Genomic DNA, 16,614 nt, shown 5'->3' on the forward strand with positions numbered 1-16,614 from the left:
TTACATTTGTAGTTCTGATCTTAAACTTAAAATTGGGCTTTTGCCAACAGACCCGTTCTCTACGATCACTGCTTTGAAGATGATGTACGGAGAATGAGTGTTCAGCCAACGTGTTGTCTTCAGAAGTGTTTCCATGTCTGCAGCTCTGCTGGGTCTCTGCGTGTGAGCATAAATTGGTGGTTCTGAAACTGCACTGGCAGACCTTTATGACTGCACTTTCACTGTTCTCTTGTAACTGCGGCTGGCCTGACTTCAGTTTTTAATGGCCTCCAATTAGAGGTGAAGATACTTTGAAAAGTTTACATGGAGTCAGTTGGCTCTTGGTACTTCATTATTTCGAAGGAGTAAAAAGGGGGAGTAAAGTGCAGCAACCACAGCTCGACGTCTTTCATATAAAACTTGACTCCAAAAGTGAATTAAACTCAGGCTTTGTTAATGCAAAGATGCTGCGCTTGGATCTTACATTTTTCACAAAAAAAAGAAGCAAAACACAGCAAATCAGACTATTTGAATATTTTATTAATATGTAGAAAATGTATTAAAAAAGGAACTATATAGTACATGTTTAAGTCAAACTAGAGCTAAATTTGACAGTAATATCCAAGGTTATCCAACAATAAATCCCTAGTTTCAGCATATATAAGCTTCTCAAACAGTCAAGATCACATTTTGTCAACATTTACATTTCATGGCAAGATTTCAAATGGATGCAGTTTCAGTTTCTGGCTTATATAACAAATACCACCAAACATGGTGGTCGTATCAGATAATTCACTTGAAAAAAGTAAAGCATTTCCTTTTTGATATCATAGGGGACCATGTGTCATGAGTAACCATATTTTTTCTTTTACAATGTCAGTCAGAGTTATTGTAACATAAAGAGAAATGTAATAAATAAGGGCAACACATTTCCTGTACTGTAAGAAGCTCAGCATAAACAAATAGAAATACAGTGAGTGTATTTCAGGCTGAGTTGAAATAATGGAGGAAATTAGCTTTACTCCAAAGAAGATTTTAAAAAGTATAGTTGGCTTGCGATAAGGAAAACAAATGACTAAATAAATAAATAAATCATTCAGACCCTTTTGTCTGTAATATCAGGCATGTTGTTTGACACGACAAGACAATTAGATTTGCTAAATTTTAAATGATTTGTTTTCCTGAAAGCTGAGAAAAAAACCCACATGATTAACCTGAAATGAAAGACAGGACAGAAGCTTTCCCAAATAAACTATTTCCTATTTTTTGTGTGGGTTTTCTCATTGACAGAAAAGGCTTAATTTGATGCATGATGATTGGAAGAAATATGCAGAATAAACCATAGCATATATCAGCTTTCCTCTTGATAGATTTAAGAGCACCTTATAGTTTGCCATGAGAGAAAATCCCTCACAATACAAATAACATTCTGTTCCTTCTCCGCAAAGCTTCATGACCTTTGTTCCTTGTACAAAAATGCACAGAGGCAAACTTTATCTAAGTAGTTAATGAAATAAGTACATGGAGAATTCCCTACTCTACTATAAATCACTGCGGGAGATGGATTGCATGAGAGGCTCTGAAACAGTCACTTTGACACTCAAACATAAATCAGACCTGGGAAAGGTCACATGTTGAAACAGTTTGTTATAAATTATATTTTGGGTTATGTTGGTTTTACTTTGCCCTTGAGGGCAATTTCACTGTTTTGACAACAGTTTATTGGCCTAATAAATCTTTATTATCTTCTACGTAACAAACTATTTCAAGAGCAACTTTTACCCAGATCGGCAAAGAAATATGTCGCTACAAAACACATTCTGATGACATTTGTTATTCACTATCAGGCTCTTGATTGCAATTAAGTCAACATGCAGTATACGCTCCATCCACCCTTCAACACAACAATGGTTAAAAATACAGCGGTTAAAAGGAGAAATGTTTCTTTCTGAATAAGTTGCATCTAAAAGGGGAACACATCAAAAGTCATATTACCTTCAACTCTATATCTACATAAGTATATTAGTAGTTTATAGAGGGGAGAGTCACCATTGTTTTCAAGTCTAAAAAGGACAAAAATCACAAATGAAAAATATACACAGTCATATGATACAAGCCAGAGTTTCTGGTTTGCTTCAATCAGATAACTGAAATGAAGAAACTGACAGAAGAACATAAGATTTCCAGCTGTTAATATTTGGGTTACTGAATATATATGAGACCGAATGTTGCTTGCAGCGATGGTGACATTGATTTCCGAGGATTGTATTGGACGGTACATTTTGTTTTTTATTAATATAGTCAGTAAACAGAGAGGTGTAGCCAGTTGTTTGTGGTTTGTCTTCAACCTCCACAGAGATAATTTTCCTCCAACTGAGGAGGCAGGAAACTAAAACAAAAGAGTTTCCAGAAAACTGCAGTCCACTAAATGCACTGGCAATGATCGCTTTGTGCGACAGTGTGAACACTGAATGGAACAAAATGGTTGGTGGGCATGATGCAGATTACGCCCGCCCCTGCTAAAAGAATACATTCTCTGCCATGTTTGCTGATTTTGTTGTTTCACTTGGGAGCTTAAATAGCGAAGCAAGTAAAAGAAGGGCACAGAAGAAAGACTTGGCTCCACTCCACCTACTGTTCTGCTTTCTTTGTTAAGTTCATTTCAGCTAGCAGTGGGAGAGAGGCCAGGCTAAAAAATCTGCACAATGCCCACCCCGACTTTCTTTTGCATAGAATTGAGTGTTCACATTGCATAAAATAATGCCAGGGGACATGATTACCATAAAGCCCCTGAAAAGTGAGAATCTATAAAGACAGGAAAAAAAGCTGCATCATTGACTTTGGTGACAGAACTGACTGGCATCTTTCCAAACAGCAGGCCGAGTCTTTATTATGCAGATCTTTGGTTAAATGTTACGTCTATCAGCACCATCTCTGCAAGCAATCACAGCATCTAGAAACAGGGGTGACGCAGATATTAAGTGCTTGTGATTTGCTTGAAAATAAAGTCCAGGAAATATTTAAATGCCCACAAACGACTGAAGAAATAATTGAATTAAATGAACAAGAATAGCTTTGCTGTGTTCCCACTTGTAGTGCAAATACTGTCTCAGTGTGGCTACCAATAACAATAAAGTTCAATATTGATGGTTTTTAATAATTAACACAAATGATACTGTAATAGCTAACAGTAACACAGACAGAGAGAATAATGAAATAAATAAAATAGATAACGAAGCTGTTGCTGGTGCACTGCTTTGTGAATGATTATTCTGGATTCACTTTTTGCTTTTCAATGTTAATTTTTATCTCTTACTTCCAGTATTTGTCGTCTTGTTTTACGATTGCATTAACTTAATATCGGCTCAAAAACCAAGGCATCAAATCATATTAAATAGATGGACTTTTGTCACAATATCAGTTATAAAAATATATATATCTTACAGTTAAGGGTTTTAAGGGCATATACAGTATATTTTTTGTTAAAAGTGTTATTATTTCGGTTAAAATAACGTTAGCTATTGCAGTCTTGAGGGCATTTCTGAGCACATTTCCTCACATCCCAGGAAAAGGCAAATCACAGACTTAAAGGAAAGAAAAAAGCTTATCGGTTTGCCTTTCCGCTTTTTTTTTTTTTTACAGCAAAAAGAACCATTGTCATTCAAAGTATTTAATAAATTACATACAGTGTCCTCTATCGTCTGGGTAGAAGAGTACAGCAGGGAAAGACAGCTAAAGCTGGGCAGAGTTAACAGAGTTCGGACATTGTTTCACCCTCTCTGCTATTTCATGATCTCATCCGTGGTTATAACGGTTTCTGCATGTTGGTAGTATATTAATAATAATGGGTTTTTATCATTTTACAACTTAATATTAATAAAATATTAGTAGCTTTTTGTCATAACCCCTTTTTTTTCCCTTTGCAGCCTCAAAAAGGCATTATCAGTGAGGCACACAGATAGCAGAAACTCATCAGTAAACATCGTCCGAACCCCATTTATCCACGACTCTGGGCTGGGCCGAGGCGGTTTGTTTATACAGGGGCAGACCGCCTCCTCTTGCTGCTGATGCTACGGAAGTTGAATGGCCTCATCTTCATCTCCACGAAAGGAATAGAGAACTCGTGGCCTTTCCAGTGGTACCAGTTAATACCCTGTAGGAGTGAAAAGTGTGATTTCAGAAGCCGCTTGAATCAACAAGGCATTTTTAGAGAAAATGTTAAATAAAAGGTCTGAAGATGGAAATGTTATATATTCAGTAAAGTGTATTTTAATGTCAACTGAGGGAAGCATGAGGGCAAAAATCCTGACTTCAGAGTGAGCACAATCATGAATTTAGTGTAATTATAGTCTCACTCTAGCCCTAATCCCCAACACTGACAAAACCTTCCCATTTGCAGCTTTACGCTGAGAGGCAATTTCTCTCTGCGTGTCTTAACGCCTGTCTGTCTCTGCTCTCCCACCTGGTCTCATTTCATGTCGTCCAACAACAAAGAGAAAGGTAGCGAGCACAGAGAGAGAGAGTAGCAGCGATGCTCCAAAGCCTTTGTAGTTCAGCCTAATCACAGCTTCACACACAGCGCCTCGCTCTCTTTGTCGAGCCATTACAGCATCAAGCTGAGACATCAGACGCTCGTCAAAAGGACCGGACAAAACCTCAACACTCACTCTCGCCTCACATGTCGCGAGCCAAAAAAAAAAAAAAACACCTGTCAGTTTCAGTGTGAGAATCGAACACGTGCTTGGTCCGTGTTTTGGCTCTGTGGCTGTTTCCTTCCACACGTGTCTGTCTCACTGTAACACGTAATACAGCTACTTTTGATCAATCAAGATTAACATGCATTTCCTCTTCTAGCTTAATTAAAATCGTTGCAGTAATAGCTCTTTTTTTATTTTTGACCTTTCATTACAGGTCCTCCATCAGGCCAATCAGCGAAACAAGTTCGGTGATGGATGTCTGCACCAACTTTAATGTAATTTAATTTACAAATTATGAGCCTTTCTAAATGAGAAATTTTAACCTTTAATCACACTGCCATAATACAGCCAGTTTATGTGAATGCCTAAATGCCACCCTGTCACCGAGTGACACCGTTGAGTTAAAGGAGTGCAGATAGGTTTGGTTTTATGTGCTGAGGTTTTAAAACAACCCCTGACTTTTCTGCTGGCACATCAATACCATGGAGGGGAGTGGAACATTTGTGGCGCTCCAAGGACTGAAAAATTACATTCAAAGCTGGAGTGCGGCACTTTTTACATATAAATGGGTGTCGGTTACATTCAAGCCCTTGCCAAATGAGTTCACACTCTGCTGTTGAAGCCAGTGGCCGCCCGGGAAACTTCTCTGTTTACAGTTTACAGAAGTTGCATTGTCCGTGGCGACATCACTTCACTGCACTTAAGGTGATGTCTTTGTTCAGGTTTCAATTAAATATATATCAAAAAGGATAAGCATGGTACCGCATTCTGTTTTATTTACGTCAAAATTTCAACTTTTAAAACATGGGAATGATGATCATTTCACCTTAGGTGTTGGCCTTCAGTCAGAAAATATCTTATACGAAATATAAAGATATGAAGAATGCGAAATTGCAAAATCTATGCTCTTAAATTTTTCGTGCACCCATAGAACACCTGAACAGACACCATCACCTTATTTCTTGCGCCATCTGCTGTTAATCACCGGCATAGCAGCTCCAGTGACACTGAGCATGTGTTAGCCCCAAAGGTCCCATGGGGTCAGGCAGCCTGTGACAGCTTTTATTTACCAGTTCTGAACTTTTTCAGGAGGCAGGCTTAGAGAGCGGGGTGCTAAAACGAAGCATCAGTATTGGAAGAATAATGTGTTTTTTGAACAGTAAACACAAATTGATTTAGGAATACTTAACATGTTAAACTAAATAAAGAGTTTGAGTTTAAAGTTTGAGGCTAATACTTTCTTTGAGATTGGACCACAAGTCCAGTAGACAAAGCTCATCCACCTTAAGGTCTTTATGATGTCACTTTTTATTGTGCTTTAGTACTGCATATTCCCAAAGAAATTTTAAATTTAATTAGCACAACTGAGTGATCACACATTGCTGTATGTCTGGAGCTTCTGGGGCTCCTGGTGTTCTGGGGCAGTTGTCTTTTTTGCTTAGTTGTTAAATCTAACTCTTGTTGTATCCATTCCAGATACAGTACCAGAACAAATAGAGTGATCTTTAGATAAAATTAGAGATAAACCGATATATCGGCCGACCAATATATTGGACCGATATTTTTGTTTTTTACTAGTATCGGCATTGGCCAATACATGCGTGCGTTTGCCGATCAATTAGCCCATTTCACTGAACCAACACCAGACAAGGCTCGGTGCAACATCTGCCATTCTCTGGTGAGCTGCTGCTGATACCGGAAAAAAGAAAAACACATCAAACATGTGGACTCATCTGAGGCGCCACCACCTCGAGGGCTAGAACAACATCCACATTGTTTGCTATCCAACTGTTAATATGTTTTGTTTGTTTTATTAATAAATGTCTCTTTTTTTGTTTAAATTGAGACTTATGTCACATTTGTTATAATTGTGTCATTTTTATCATGTAAATGGAGGGAGAAAAGGCAATATCGGCTTCAAGAATCGCCCCAAAAAATTGGCAGCACATATCGGGGATCGGTTAAGACTGATGTAAAAATAGTCGGTATCGGCATCGGCCTTAAAAAACCCGTATCAGTCGACCACTAGATAAAATTAATTATATATCTATCTTAAGACAATGAATTATCTTCTAACTTGTAGCACAATGTCTGTTTGGCTTAATACAAAATTTGATTAACTGCCTTTTTAAGTGTCATTTTCACTCTTTGATCAACAAGCATGTGCATTGGTTGACTGACCTGACTGTGTCTGGATTCGCCATATTTGCCGTTGAGGTTGGCTCGGTGGCAGTTCTTGTACCACCAGGCTCCTTTGTAAGACAAGGCACAGTTAGTGACAGCGATGTCGTTGTCTCTGTCTTTTGTGGAGAAGGGCCGGCCCTGGTGGTAGCTCAGAGAGTCACCTGGGGTCAGAGGAAGGAGAGAGATGTACAACATTAAAACATCAGCTGGGCAGCATTTGCATAAGTCTGCGGTGAGAAACGGCGTGATGAGGGGACATAAACAACCAGGCAGGCAGGAGGGGAATGAAAGAGACATGAGAGGGAGATGGAGGAAAGAAGTCCTGCTACAGGCTCTCTGAATTTATTTAGGCAGAGAAAATTATAATTATAAACATGAGGGGATGATGGGTAATTCTGGCATATGGTCATGTTGACAGACTGAGAGTTAGATGGAGAGCAAGGACAAGAGTGGAAGTGTGGAGGAGTGCTGAGGCGAGTTTCAGTCATCAGGGAGAAGAAAAAACAGAGGGAAAAAGAGGCAGGAGAAAAAAATGGCAGATGGCAGAGACGGGATGGAGAGCGTTTTCACTTAAAGTTTTGCTTTATTCAAGTTTATAGCGTTGTTATTTCGCTAGTGAGTAAGTGGGTTGATCACAAGGCGATCATCCAAAATACATAAGTATTTGAATTTAATTTAAATACATTGCATCTGTGTATGTTTTCAACCACATACCAGCGGTGCCGTTGTACTCTCCTATCCTGAGCTTGTAGAGGTTTCTCGCATCTCCAATGGAGAATTTGTCATAATTGGCATAGACTGACTCCCCTCCGTCCTTCATGTCAATTCTCAGCTCATAACGGCCCTGACCAGCAATCCTCTGGATGTTGTCTAGACCTGTGGAGAAATGACACACATTATATTCAATTTAATATCCACAGAAATATCTCCAGCCACACTGGCGTTGGAGCTCCACAAGCTGATTAAGAAGTCATCACACTCATCCTGCTATGAGAGTCATTACAGTCGTTGTGATTGAACAAAAACTCCACAGGGCACCCTCCTAAAAATTGTCTAACTGTACATTGCATTGGCAAACGACTTCATTAGCCTGAAAATATATATAATATATGATATATTATATACAGTGGCAAGAAGAAGTATGTGAACCTTTTGAAATTACCTTCTTTTTTTGCATTAATTTGAGATAACGTGATCTGCATCAAAGTTCTAAGTATAGAAAAACACAATGTGCTTAACTCAATACAACCAATTATAATATTTCATGTCTTTCTTGAACACATCCATGAAATATTAATTGAAGAGAAAGTAAATGAACATTTAGGCTAATCACTCCATAGAGAGCTAATTGGAGTCAGGAAATAGTAAACCCAGAGTCCAATCAATGCAACGAGATTTGAGTGAGGTGTAGAGCTACTATAATTCATAAAAACAACTCACATTTCTTGAAAAAAAAATCTCCGAAGACCTACTATCAAGAATTGTTGATTTTGCTGCCAAAGGACCAGCGAATAAATCCAAGGGCTCACTTATTTTTTCCACCAGCACTATAAATATTTAATGGATGTGTTCAATAGGGACATGAAATATTATAAAATGTTTGTGTGGTATTAGATGAAGCACATTGCGTTTGTCTATACTTTGGACTTACTTTGCAGATTATGTAACATTTTATGACAAATTAACGCAGAAAACTAGGTAATTTCCAAGTTTCACATACTTTTTCTTGCCACTGCATTTACATAGAGCCTACTGCATAAAACACTATCTATCTAAAGACCTTGATTCAGATGAGAGAAAAAAACACCCTCAATTTGGAGAAAAAGAAGAGCCCTTAGGAAGAGGAGAGGTCCGTCTTCAAGGACAGACAGACAATAGATGTTACGCGTAAATAATAACAGCAAAATTACAACCTAGATCGACAGGATGATAACAATAAGCAAACAAATTGCAAAAAGATAAAATAATATTTATCAGAGGAGACGTAAAACCATTACAGGAAGAATGTAATATTGATTTTTGTGACTTGGTGACATTCTCCAGCATGCACGTCCACACAGACAGACAGTTTGTTCCCACCCGTGGCTTTGTAGGTTAAAGGTCTGAATCCCGATAAGCGGCGTGTTGGACGTCTTTGTCAGCTGATTGTATAAACGTGTATGATTGACAATGTCGAGAGCGATGGACGCTGTCACCGCCAGCCCCCCTGCAAATGCCACATGTGGCAACTTTCTGAGATATGCGGCTCTGCTCTCTATCTCCAAGGTAGCAGATGTGAGGCTCGTTTGAACCCCGACAGGCGATAAGACCCCACACCGACCTGAGAGATTGGAACTGCCTTCACGATCAGATTACAACAAGCACCCATTTGGAAAAGAGTCTCTCTCCCTGCTTAACCTCCGACAGAAGCATCACATGCACACTTTTTCTGAACCCTGGGAAAATCCGAAGAAAAAATAAAAAAAATTCTCAAGCTTTTGCTGATAAGGAGTAGGAAGTAGGAACCAGAGAGAGGGGGGGGGGGACTAAGTCTGCTGTAATATGTCAACAGAAAGCAGATAAAATCTATGTTACAACCCAAAGGCACTTAAGGTGACAAGGGAAAAGCAATTGTTGTAATAAAATTGTGTTTAACACTCTGTCATCTCTAATTTCCATTGTATAATATCACTGTATTATCAGCAATTAATCTAGCACCCATAATTTTTTTTTTACTGTTTTTTCATCCAACAGTTTTATGGGATCAGACTGCTCTATTCCAAACTGCAGCGATTAAAAATGCATTTTGACACACTATTGCACTCTTGTCCTATTATACTACCAATATTACCATCTCGTCACATTTTATTACCAGCCTTTCTCTCTCACTTACACAGAAGCAAAGGGGGGAATTTAAAAAAAAGGAAGAAAAAGAACGGGATAATGATCACATATTCGCACATAGCCACCCTGGTTTCTCTCTGTTATTACATCATCAAACTGACATTGTGTTGAGCGTGAAAACTTGGCCGAGGTCAGTGAGTAGGGAGAATAGATTGCCCTGGAGCGGCAATAAAAACGGCCGTTTTCAAACTGTAACAGATAATAATGAAAGCTTAATTTCCATATTCTTTACTGCTGACCAGTTAAGTGCCTCTTCTTTTCAGTTTGAGTGGATTTAATATCGATGTTTATGGTTCCATACTGCCCAATATATTGCTGTTCTGTGTGTAGAGGCGGTGATTAGCTAAATGTTCACTATAATGGCTCTCCATGGGCTACGACAGCCACTGAATCTGTAAAAAGAAGAGTGAAAGTCAAATGGTTTCAAACTGCCGTGACCATCTGTATGTTAATTCTGTGTCATTTCTATAAGGATGATACATTTTAAAGACACTTATTCCACCATAAATCCTTAAAATGCACTGCAAATATATTCACAGGACCAAGCAAACATACATGGACGTGGAAGTATCTAACATACAGCCATCTGAAGTGCAGGGAAATTCAGAACAGTGATAGCATTTTAGAAAAACGAATAACTACTAAGTGTTTGAGGGTTTGCCACATAACAACACATAATGTCTGGATGATACATTATTTTATTACTGTGCATGCCAGTATTCTGAAAACAACTAGGAGTTAGTTATTGTCTTTTGGCAGCTGATCAACACAGCAGTTGGAGCAGCAGCTGTGGCTGTGTTGGAGCAATGGCGCAGTTAAATAGTTAAGGTATCCTATTTTAGCTACTCCTGATCTGGGCTGCGACTCAGTCAAATTTGTTCAAATGGATACAGATAGACAATTAGGTTAAATGTGACTTAAATGAGTGCCTGACTGAATGGATGCTGATAATGATATTACGGAGCCCAGCGAGTGACATTAGGGCTGTTTCCACTATCGCCCAATACCCGGAATGAGGCGGGTTTCACTTGCCCAAACGCCCCTAATTTGAATACGAGCCGGCCGGAGTGGACTTTTGTCTGGACTTTTTTCGTCCCTGTCTAACCGCAGGGCATTTTTTCTCCCCTGAAAAAAAGCACGGTTACTGACTGAATAGATTGCTAAGCGGGATGTGACTTAGTACTCTAAGAGACAACAACACACGCCGACGAAGCAGTGCTGCCAACTTAGTGACTTTGTTGCTATATTTAGCGACTTTTCAGACCCCCTTAGTGACTATTTTTCAAGAAAGTGACTGGAGACAAATCCAGCGACTTTTTCTGGTGTTATTAGAGACTCGCTTACTCTTCTTAATGAGCCGCGGGGGCCATCGAAGTTAGAACAAGTCAAAGCGGCACAGTCCTCCTGTAGCAGTCTCTCCCAGCTGCAGAGCCGGAGGGGATGTTAACCCCTTAGCGTCAAGTCTGCAAATTGCTAATAGGCTAACAGTTAGCTCTGTAGCAGTACAGTGTGTATGTGCTGCTGCTACAGGAGGTGTTCACTTAGAGATCTCCCCCGGACACTATGTGCCCAGTTAGTGGTGCCGGTTAATTCACAATCACGCTGTGCATAATTAGCCATGATGCTTTCTTTATGATCAGCTGCTGAAGTTGTGTACAGTTAGCGACAGCAGCCACAGTTGTGTCTCCCATGTTTAATCCATTGCGTATGTGACGTCACAGTCGAAACTGTCGCTAATCGATTACGCAACGGTCGAAAAACCATACGTCGCCCTTTCGGAGTCTCGTAAATCGTGAGCGGACTTTTGAGAGGGTGGGGCCTGAGACTTTCCCAGTGGCCACTTTTCCCCCTAGTTGAAACGCAGCTACTGGCTACCACTTAAATGTGATTGACCACCACAGTATCTTAAAATACGATTGGCTTTCTGCAAGGTCAGAGGCGGGACCTAAAGTTTATTCATTTGTTTTTTGGCTGGAGCTTTTTACTGTGACTGCATTTGTGGATGTCATTGTTTTCTTTCTTTTCCTTTTCAGCGTACTCTTGAATCACAATACCTTTTAGAGGATTTAAAGAATAAAGTGTGGAAGCTTTATATTACATTTGTATAATGTCACCTTTGTCTTGTGATTGGGAGGTCTATTTTATCTCATTTTAAGCACAGAAATGTGTTAAACTGCAAGATACTGTTTTGTTAGTAACTGAAGTAGAGAAGTAGAGACAGAAATGGTAAATTACTGTTATTCCAACATGTGTGTGTACTTGATCCTCCTTCAGTTTTTACCTTTCACAAGCCATAGGAATACAGGTGCATTCAATACATTAGAATATCATGGAAAAGTCAATTTCCAGTAGTTCAAGTCAAACAGCCCCAACCAAGTATTGAGACATTGACATACTTTTCAGAGGCCAAAATTTCCATATTAAACATACTTTTTAAAATTGGTCTTTTGTAATATGCATGAAACATACAAGAAATATTTCATTCTGTGTGTAATGGATCTATATAATGTGTTATTTCCATTTTTTTAATTGAATTACTGACATAAATAAACTTTACTATGATATTCTAATTTATTGAGATGCTCATGTATACACTGAGTAACTGTTTAACTCAAATTCACTCAGAGCATTTCAATAAAAGGAACCTCAATGAAACACTAAAAAAACTAAACAAAAACAAAAACAACTAACCAGAGACACAGTGCCAGTACTAGACACTGGGTCATTGGATTCCCAGTAGTTGGTCCTCTGCCCGCACAAATATATTCAAATATTTTATTGAATAAGTGTTCAAACTGTCGTAAATCCACGTCGTTGCTGGTATGAATAGATTTGATGTAAAATATTTGCTGTATTTAGCATTTTCGTGCCGTTTATTTGACACTTCTCAGTGTGTTAAGGTCTAAATACTGGGACACCTGAGAATAGCCACTGTTTATTCACAAACCTGTGCTTCTCCTACTATGTGAAAAAAAACCCCCATAGTGTCCAGCTAAAGACCACCAGATCACCAATTTAACAGGTCTGTTTCATGCAGCAAGCTGGATATTTTGTGGCATACTCTGAATCTGCAGTGTTCCCTGCTGGCATGCTATCTGTAATCTGGCATCACGGGGAGAAGCTTTCACAGGAGCAGAGAGCAGCCCTTGATGCTCCACACCCTGAGGTTACATTAAGCTGCTTTTATGCACAGAGAGGACAGAGTACAGTATAGGAGAGAAGAAAGAAAGAAAGAAAGACGGGGAGGTGAGTGCAACCCAGGAGGCATTAAAAAAGTAAAGCAAGACCCTAGAGATAGAAGGAGGTGCCCTCGACTGGTCCAGAAGTGGTGAGAGGGCAGATTATTGCTGATTCAGCTGAAGTGGAAACGGGTCAGATGAAATGTTGTACTCACTGAACCAGATATGCTTCGGCGTCTTTAGATTTTATTGCACGGACAAAGCCAATATACATCTACAAGCTATGAGGCAAATGCTGCTGCATGATGCCTTCAGGTCCCTGTCAGAAACACTGCTGTCACTTTACAGATCACTATCTACACGTTATACTGCGTGGTGTGTGCATTATCGTACAAAGATGTTTGCACTATATTTTCTATCACGCCTCCTCTGTTTCACTGAGTAATCTCCACCACTCTCCTTTGTTGAATCACAAAAACAAATGATTAATTTATACCGGCAGACAGCAATACATCTTTTTCAGTTGTGATAAAATGTTAAAAGCTACCTTTGAACACCCACCCTGTGTTGATGTACAAAACTAACAGGACCAGCTTTATTATTTAATTCAACTCGACAACACTGCAAACTACAGCTTTAAAAATAACCCTATGAGGCAACAAACCTGACAGACTCAACAAGAATTGCAGGGTTTTGTACCAGATCCTATTATATTGTCAGCTCCTGTTCATGAGGGGTTGGATCTAAAATCTCTTTATGCTTTTACCTATTACAGTGTGCTTAGTCACTAATGGACTGCAGCGTGCCACAGCTATCTTGTGTTATGATCCAATGTGTGTCAGCTGCAGTAACAGCCTTCCCTCTGTGATAATGTGGTGATAATGCAATGCCATAAAATTTCCCCCCAGTGTTATTTAATTTCTCTAATCAAAAAGTTCAAAAAAACATTCTTCTCAAGGTTCTGATTCACTTAATGAAATATTCATGTAATATTTTCCTTTAATCATCTGCACCAAAACAATAACATAAAAACTGGCCCATGAAGAAACATGACTCATTTGCACATTTTCTAATGAATATAATTATTGTTTCGTAATGAGATTTTGGGGGAGGGGAAAAAAAAAATTCAGCAGTCCATCAAAACAGTGAGGATGTTCTGTTGTTTTGTCTTTGAATCACAGCGACGCTAAAAACAATTACCAAGTCATTTCAGGGAGAGATGAGCTTTCAGAGAAGCCAGTAATGAATCGGATAGACTTTGTGAAGTCAAGTGCTGAAAGATGAGATGAGCAAAAAGAAAAGGGGAAAAAAGTCTAGCGGCACAGCTCTCCATCTTCATACAGAGTGAAAAATCTCGCAAGAAGGGCTATACTGCCTGCACAAGATATTGGAAACATCTTTCCTCTCCATAAAATAGATGTATCAATTGAAACCAAGTGAAAGCTACGACCTTCTATTGATTGTACCTATTAAATCCACTTCAGTCACGGAGACGGCGCGTAGATAAAGAGGGTAATACAGCCTTCACAAAACTGAACAAAATGGGCAGCAGGTAGCAGCTTAATACCAGCCTGCAGCCCATAAAGTACAGCTGAAAGATACCGGGCAGGTTGACAGGAAGTTGGCGGACGACCTATTACAACGAAGTTCAGTGAAGACATGGAGATGGCATGAAAAATCCTGCGTACTGGTTGTGTTTCTGGGTTAATAACATCAGCAGAAATTATAGGTTCAAATTTTATTTCATGAATGTACTGTATTTTTCAGTTTTTCAGTGACACAAAATAAAACTCACAGACCTCAGAACTGCTGCTGGAAAAGGAGAAATACTCGAAGCTGCCAGCTGATGGACTTCAATCCTTGTACTTGACACTCTACACATTTTTCTTGCACATTAGTTATTTGAGTTTTAGAGTCTTACCAAGCCAGAATTCATCCTCAAGATTTCCAAAGCCGACCCGATAGTCACTCCACTTCCTGGAAAAGTCCGTCAGGCCGTTCTGACGACGCTGAAATACCTGAACGAGATCAGACAAATACAACTCTGGTGTTACTAAAAAAGAGATAACTGAAAGATGTTCAGTACCAGTCAAAAGTTTTACTTTTTAATACTGAAGACATCAAGACTATGACGGAACACAAGTGGAATTATGTAGTAAACATAAAAGTGTTAAAAAAATAAAAATAAATAAATTTCAGATTCCTCAAAGTAGCCACATTTTACTTTGATGGTCTCAAACACATTAAGGAGGCAAAAATTCCACAAATTAACTCTTGACAAGGCGCACCTGTTAATTGAAAACCATTCCAGGTGAACACCTCAAGAATCTGATTGAGAAAATGCCAAAAGTGTGCAAAGCTGTCATCAAAGCAAAAGGTGGCTACTGTGAATAAATATAAAACATATTCTGATTTGCTTAACACTTTTCTTTTTGACCATTATAGTTTGGATGTCTTCAGTATTAATCTACAATGTTGAAAATAATAAAAATAAAGTAAAACAATTGAATGAGAAGGTGTGTCCAAACGTTTGACTGGACCTGTATGTGGTCCAACTAAATGCTTCCCCTTTATTAACCTGCTTGAAACAGTTTCTTACATTTGCACATTTAACAGAAAGTGCTTTTCAAAGAAGAAAGCATTATCTGGACAGTGACTCACAATCCAGCCTCCTTCATCAGTGGTCATGTCGCAGTACACCTGCACGCCCTGACTGGGGTCTCTGTTGATGTAAATAGTGTAGACGCCGCTCAGCAGCTCTCCATTCAGCAGGTGTTGGGCACAATTCTGAGGTGTTGCAAATAGACGACTCCCTGGAGAGAAGCAGAGCAGGTACGGGGACAAATTGTGATCTGCTTGTTTTGTCCACATTTTGGCATAAATAATTCAGTTTGTGGATATTTCTGCAGACTACATGGATAGACCTTCAAATTATAAGGCGTTTGTAATGATGAAACGCCATCGTTGTGGAATTCCATATTGTGTTTGAAACTTGTATCAATTAAAACAAACAAATAAACACACACACACACACACACACACACACACACACACATCTTGCTGCTATGTCCACTGCATGGTTAAACAATAAGGGCTGAACAATGAGGGAGAATATTCTTTATGCTATTTATTAGAGGAATATTGTGATTATGATTTAGTGTGCAATTTCTGGACAAAAAAGTACCTAATCATCTCTCTTCTTCCCTTTCTGCATTATTCAAGATACAGAATCAATAAATCATTCTGTAGTATGACCAACACAATATGGTATACAATCAACATATAAACTGCTCTTTCATGTCAACCAGGTCTATGTATTATGATGTAATTAGATGAACATATGCATGAATTTATGTGAAAAAAACATCTTAATTTAGCAGCTGAATAGTAGAAACCTTCAATCACAGTAAAATATTATATCTTGTAACTTAAAGCCTTGTAAACATATAATAAAATCATCATGACTTAACTTAAATAATCTGAATAAAGAACTGCAGGACAACAGGTCTGGTGTGAATAATAATATATAAAAAACAACAGTTACAGTAACAAACTGAAAGTGCACAGTTCAGTTGGTTACATTGTGAAGCTTAAAAAACAAATATTTTACTAAATGGTAGCTTCTGCGATTTTAATATTGTGTCCTATTATGACGCAGATTTGAATATGATTAATCACATAGCCCGAGCTGA

General features: G+C 38.7%; 1 protein-coding gene across 1 annotated transcript in view; it reads right to left on the reverse strand.

Moving 5' to 3' along the window:
• Positions 1-498: 498 nt before the first annotated feature.
• The window catches only part of tnr (tenascin R (restrictin, janusin)), a 206,913-nt gene continuing 190,797 nt past the window's right edge, over positions 499-16,614 (reverse strand). The window contains exons 28-32 of the mRNA XM_059343993.1: positions 15,584-15,735; positions 14,844-14,940; positions 7,575-7,736; positions 6,858-7,021; positions 499-4,132 (exon numbers count right to left, since the gene is read on the reverse strand). Of these exons, the coding sequence (XP_059199976.1) occupies positions 4,013-4,132; positions 6,858-7,021; positions 7,575-7,736; positions 14,844-14,940; positions 15,584-15,735 (695 nt within the window). The 3' untranslated portion in view covers positions 499-4,012. The remainder of the gene's footprint in view (positions 4,133-6,857; positions 7,022-7,574; positions 7,737-14,843; positions 14,941-15,583; positions 15,736-16,614) is intronic.

This window comes from Centropristis striata, chromosome 11, assembly GCF_030273125.1.
Source record: "Centropristis striata isolate RG_2023a ecotype Rhode Island chromosome 11, C.striata_1.0, whole genome shotgun sequence".
NCBI classification, from domain to species: Eukaryota; Metazoa; Chordata; class Actinopteri; order Perciformes; family Serranidae; genus Centropristis; species Centropristis striata.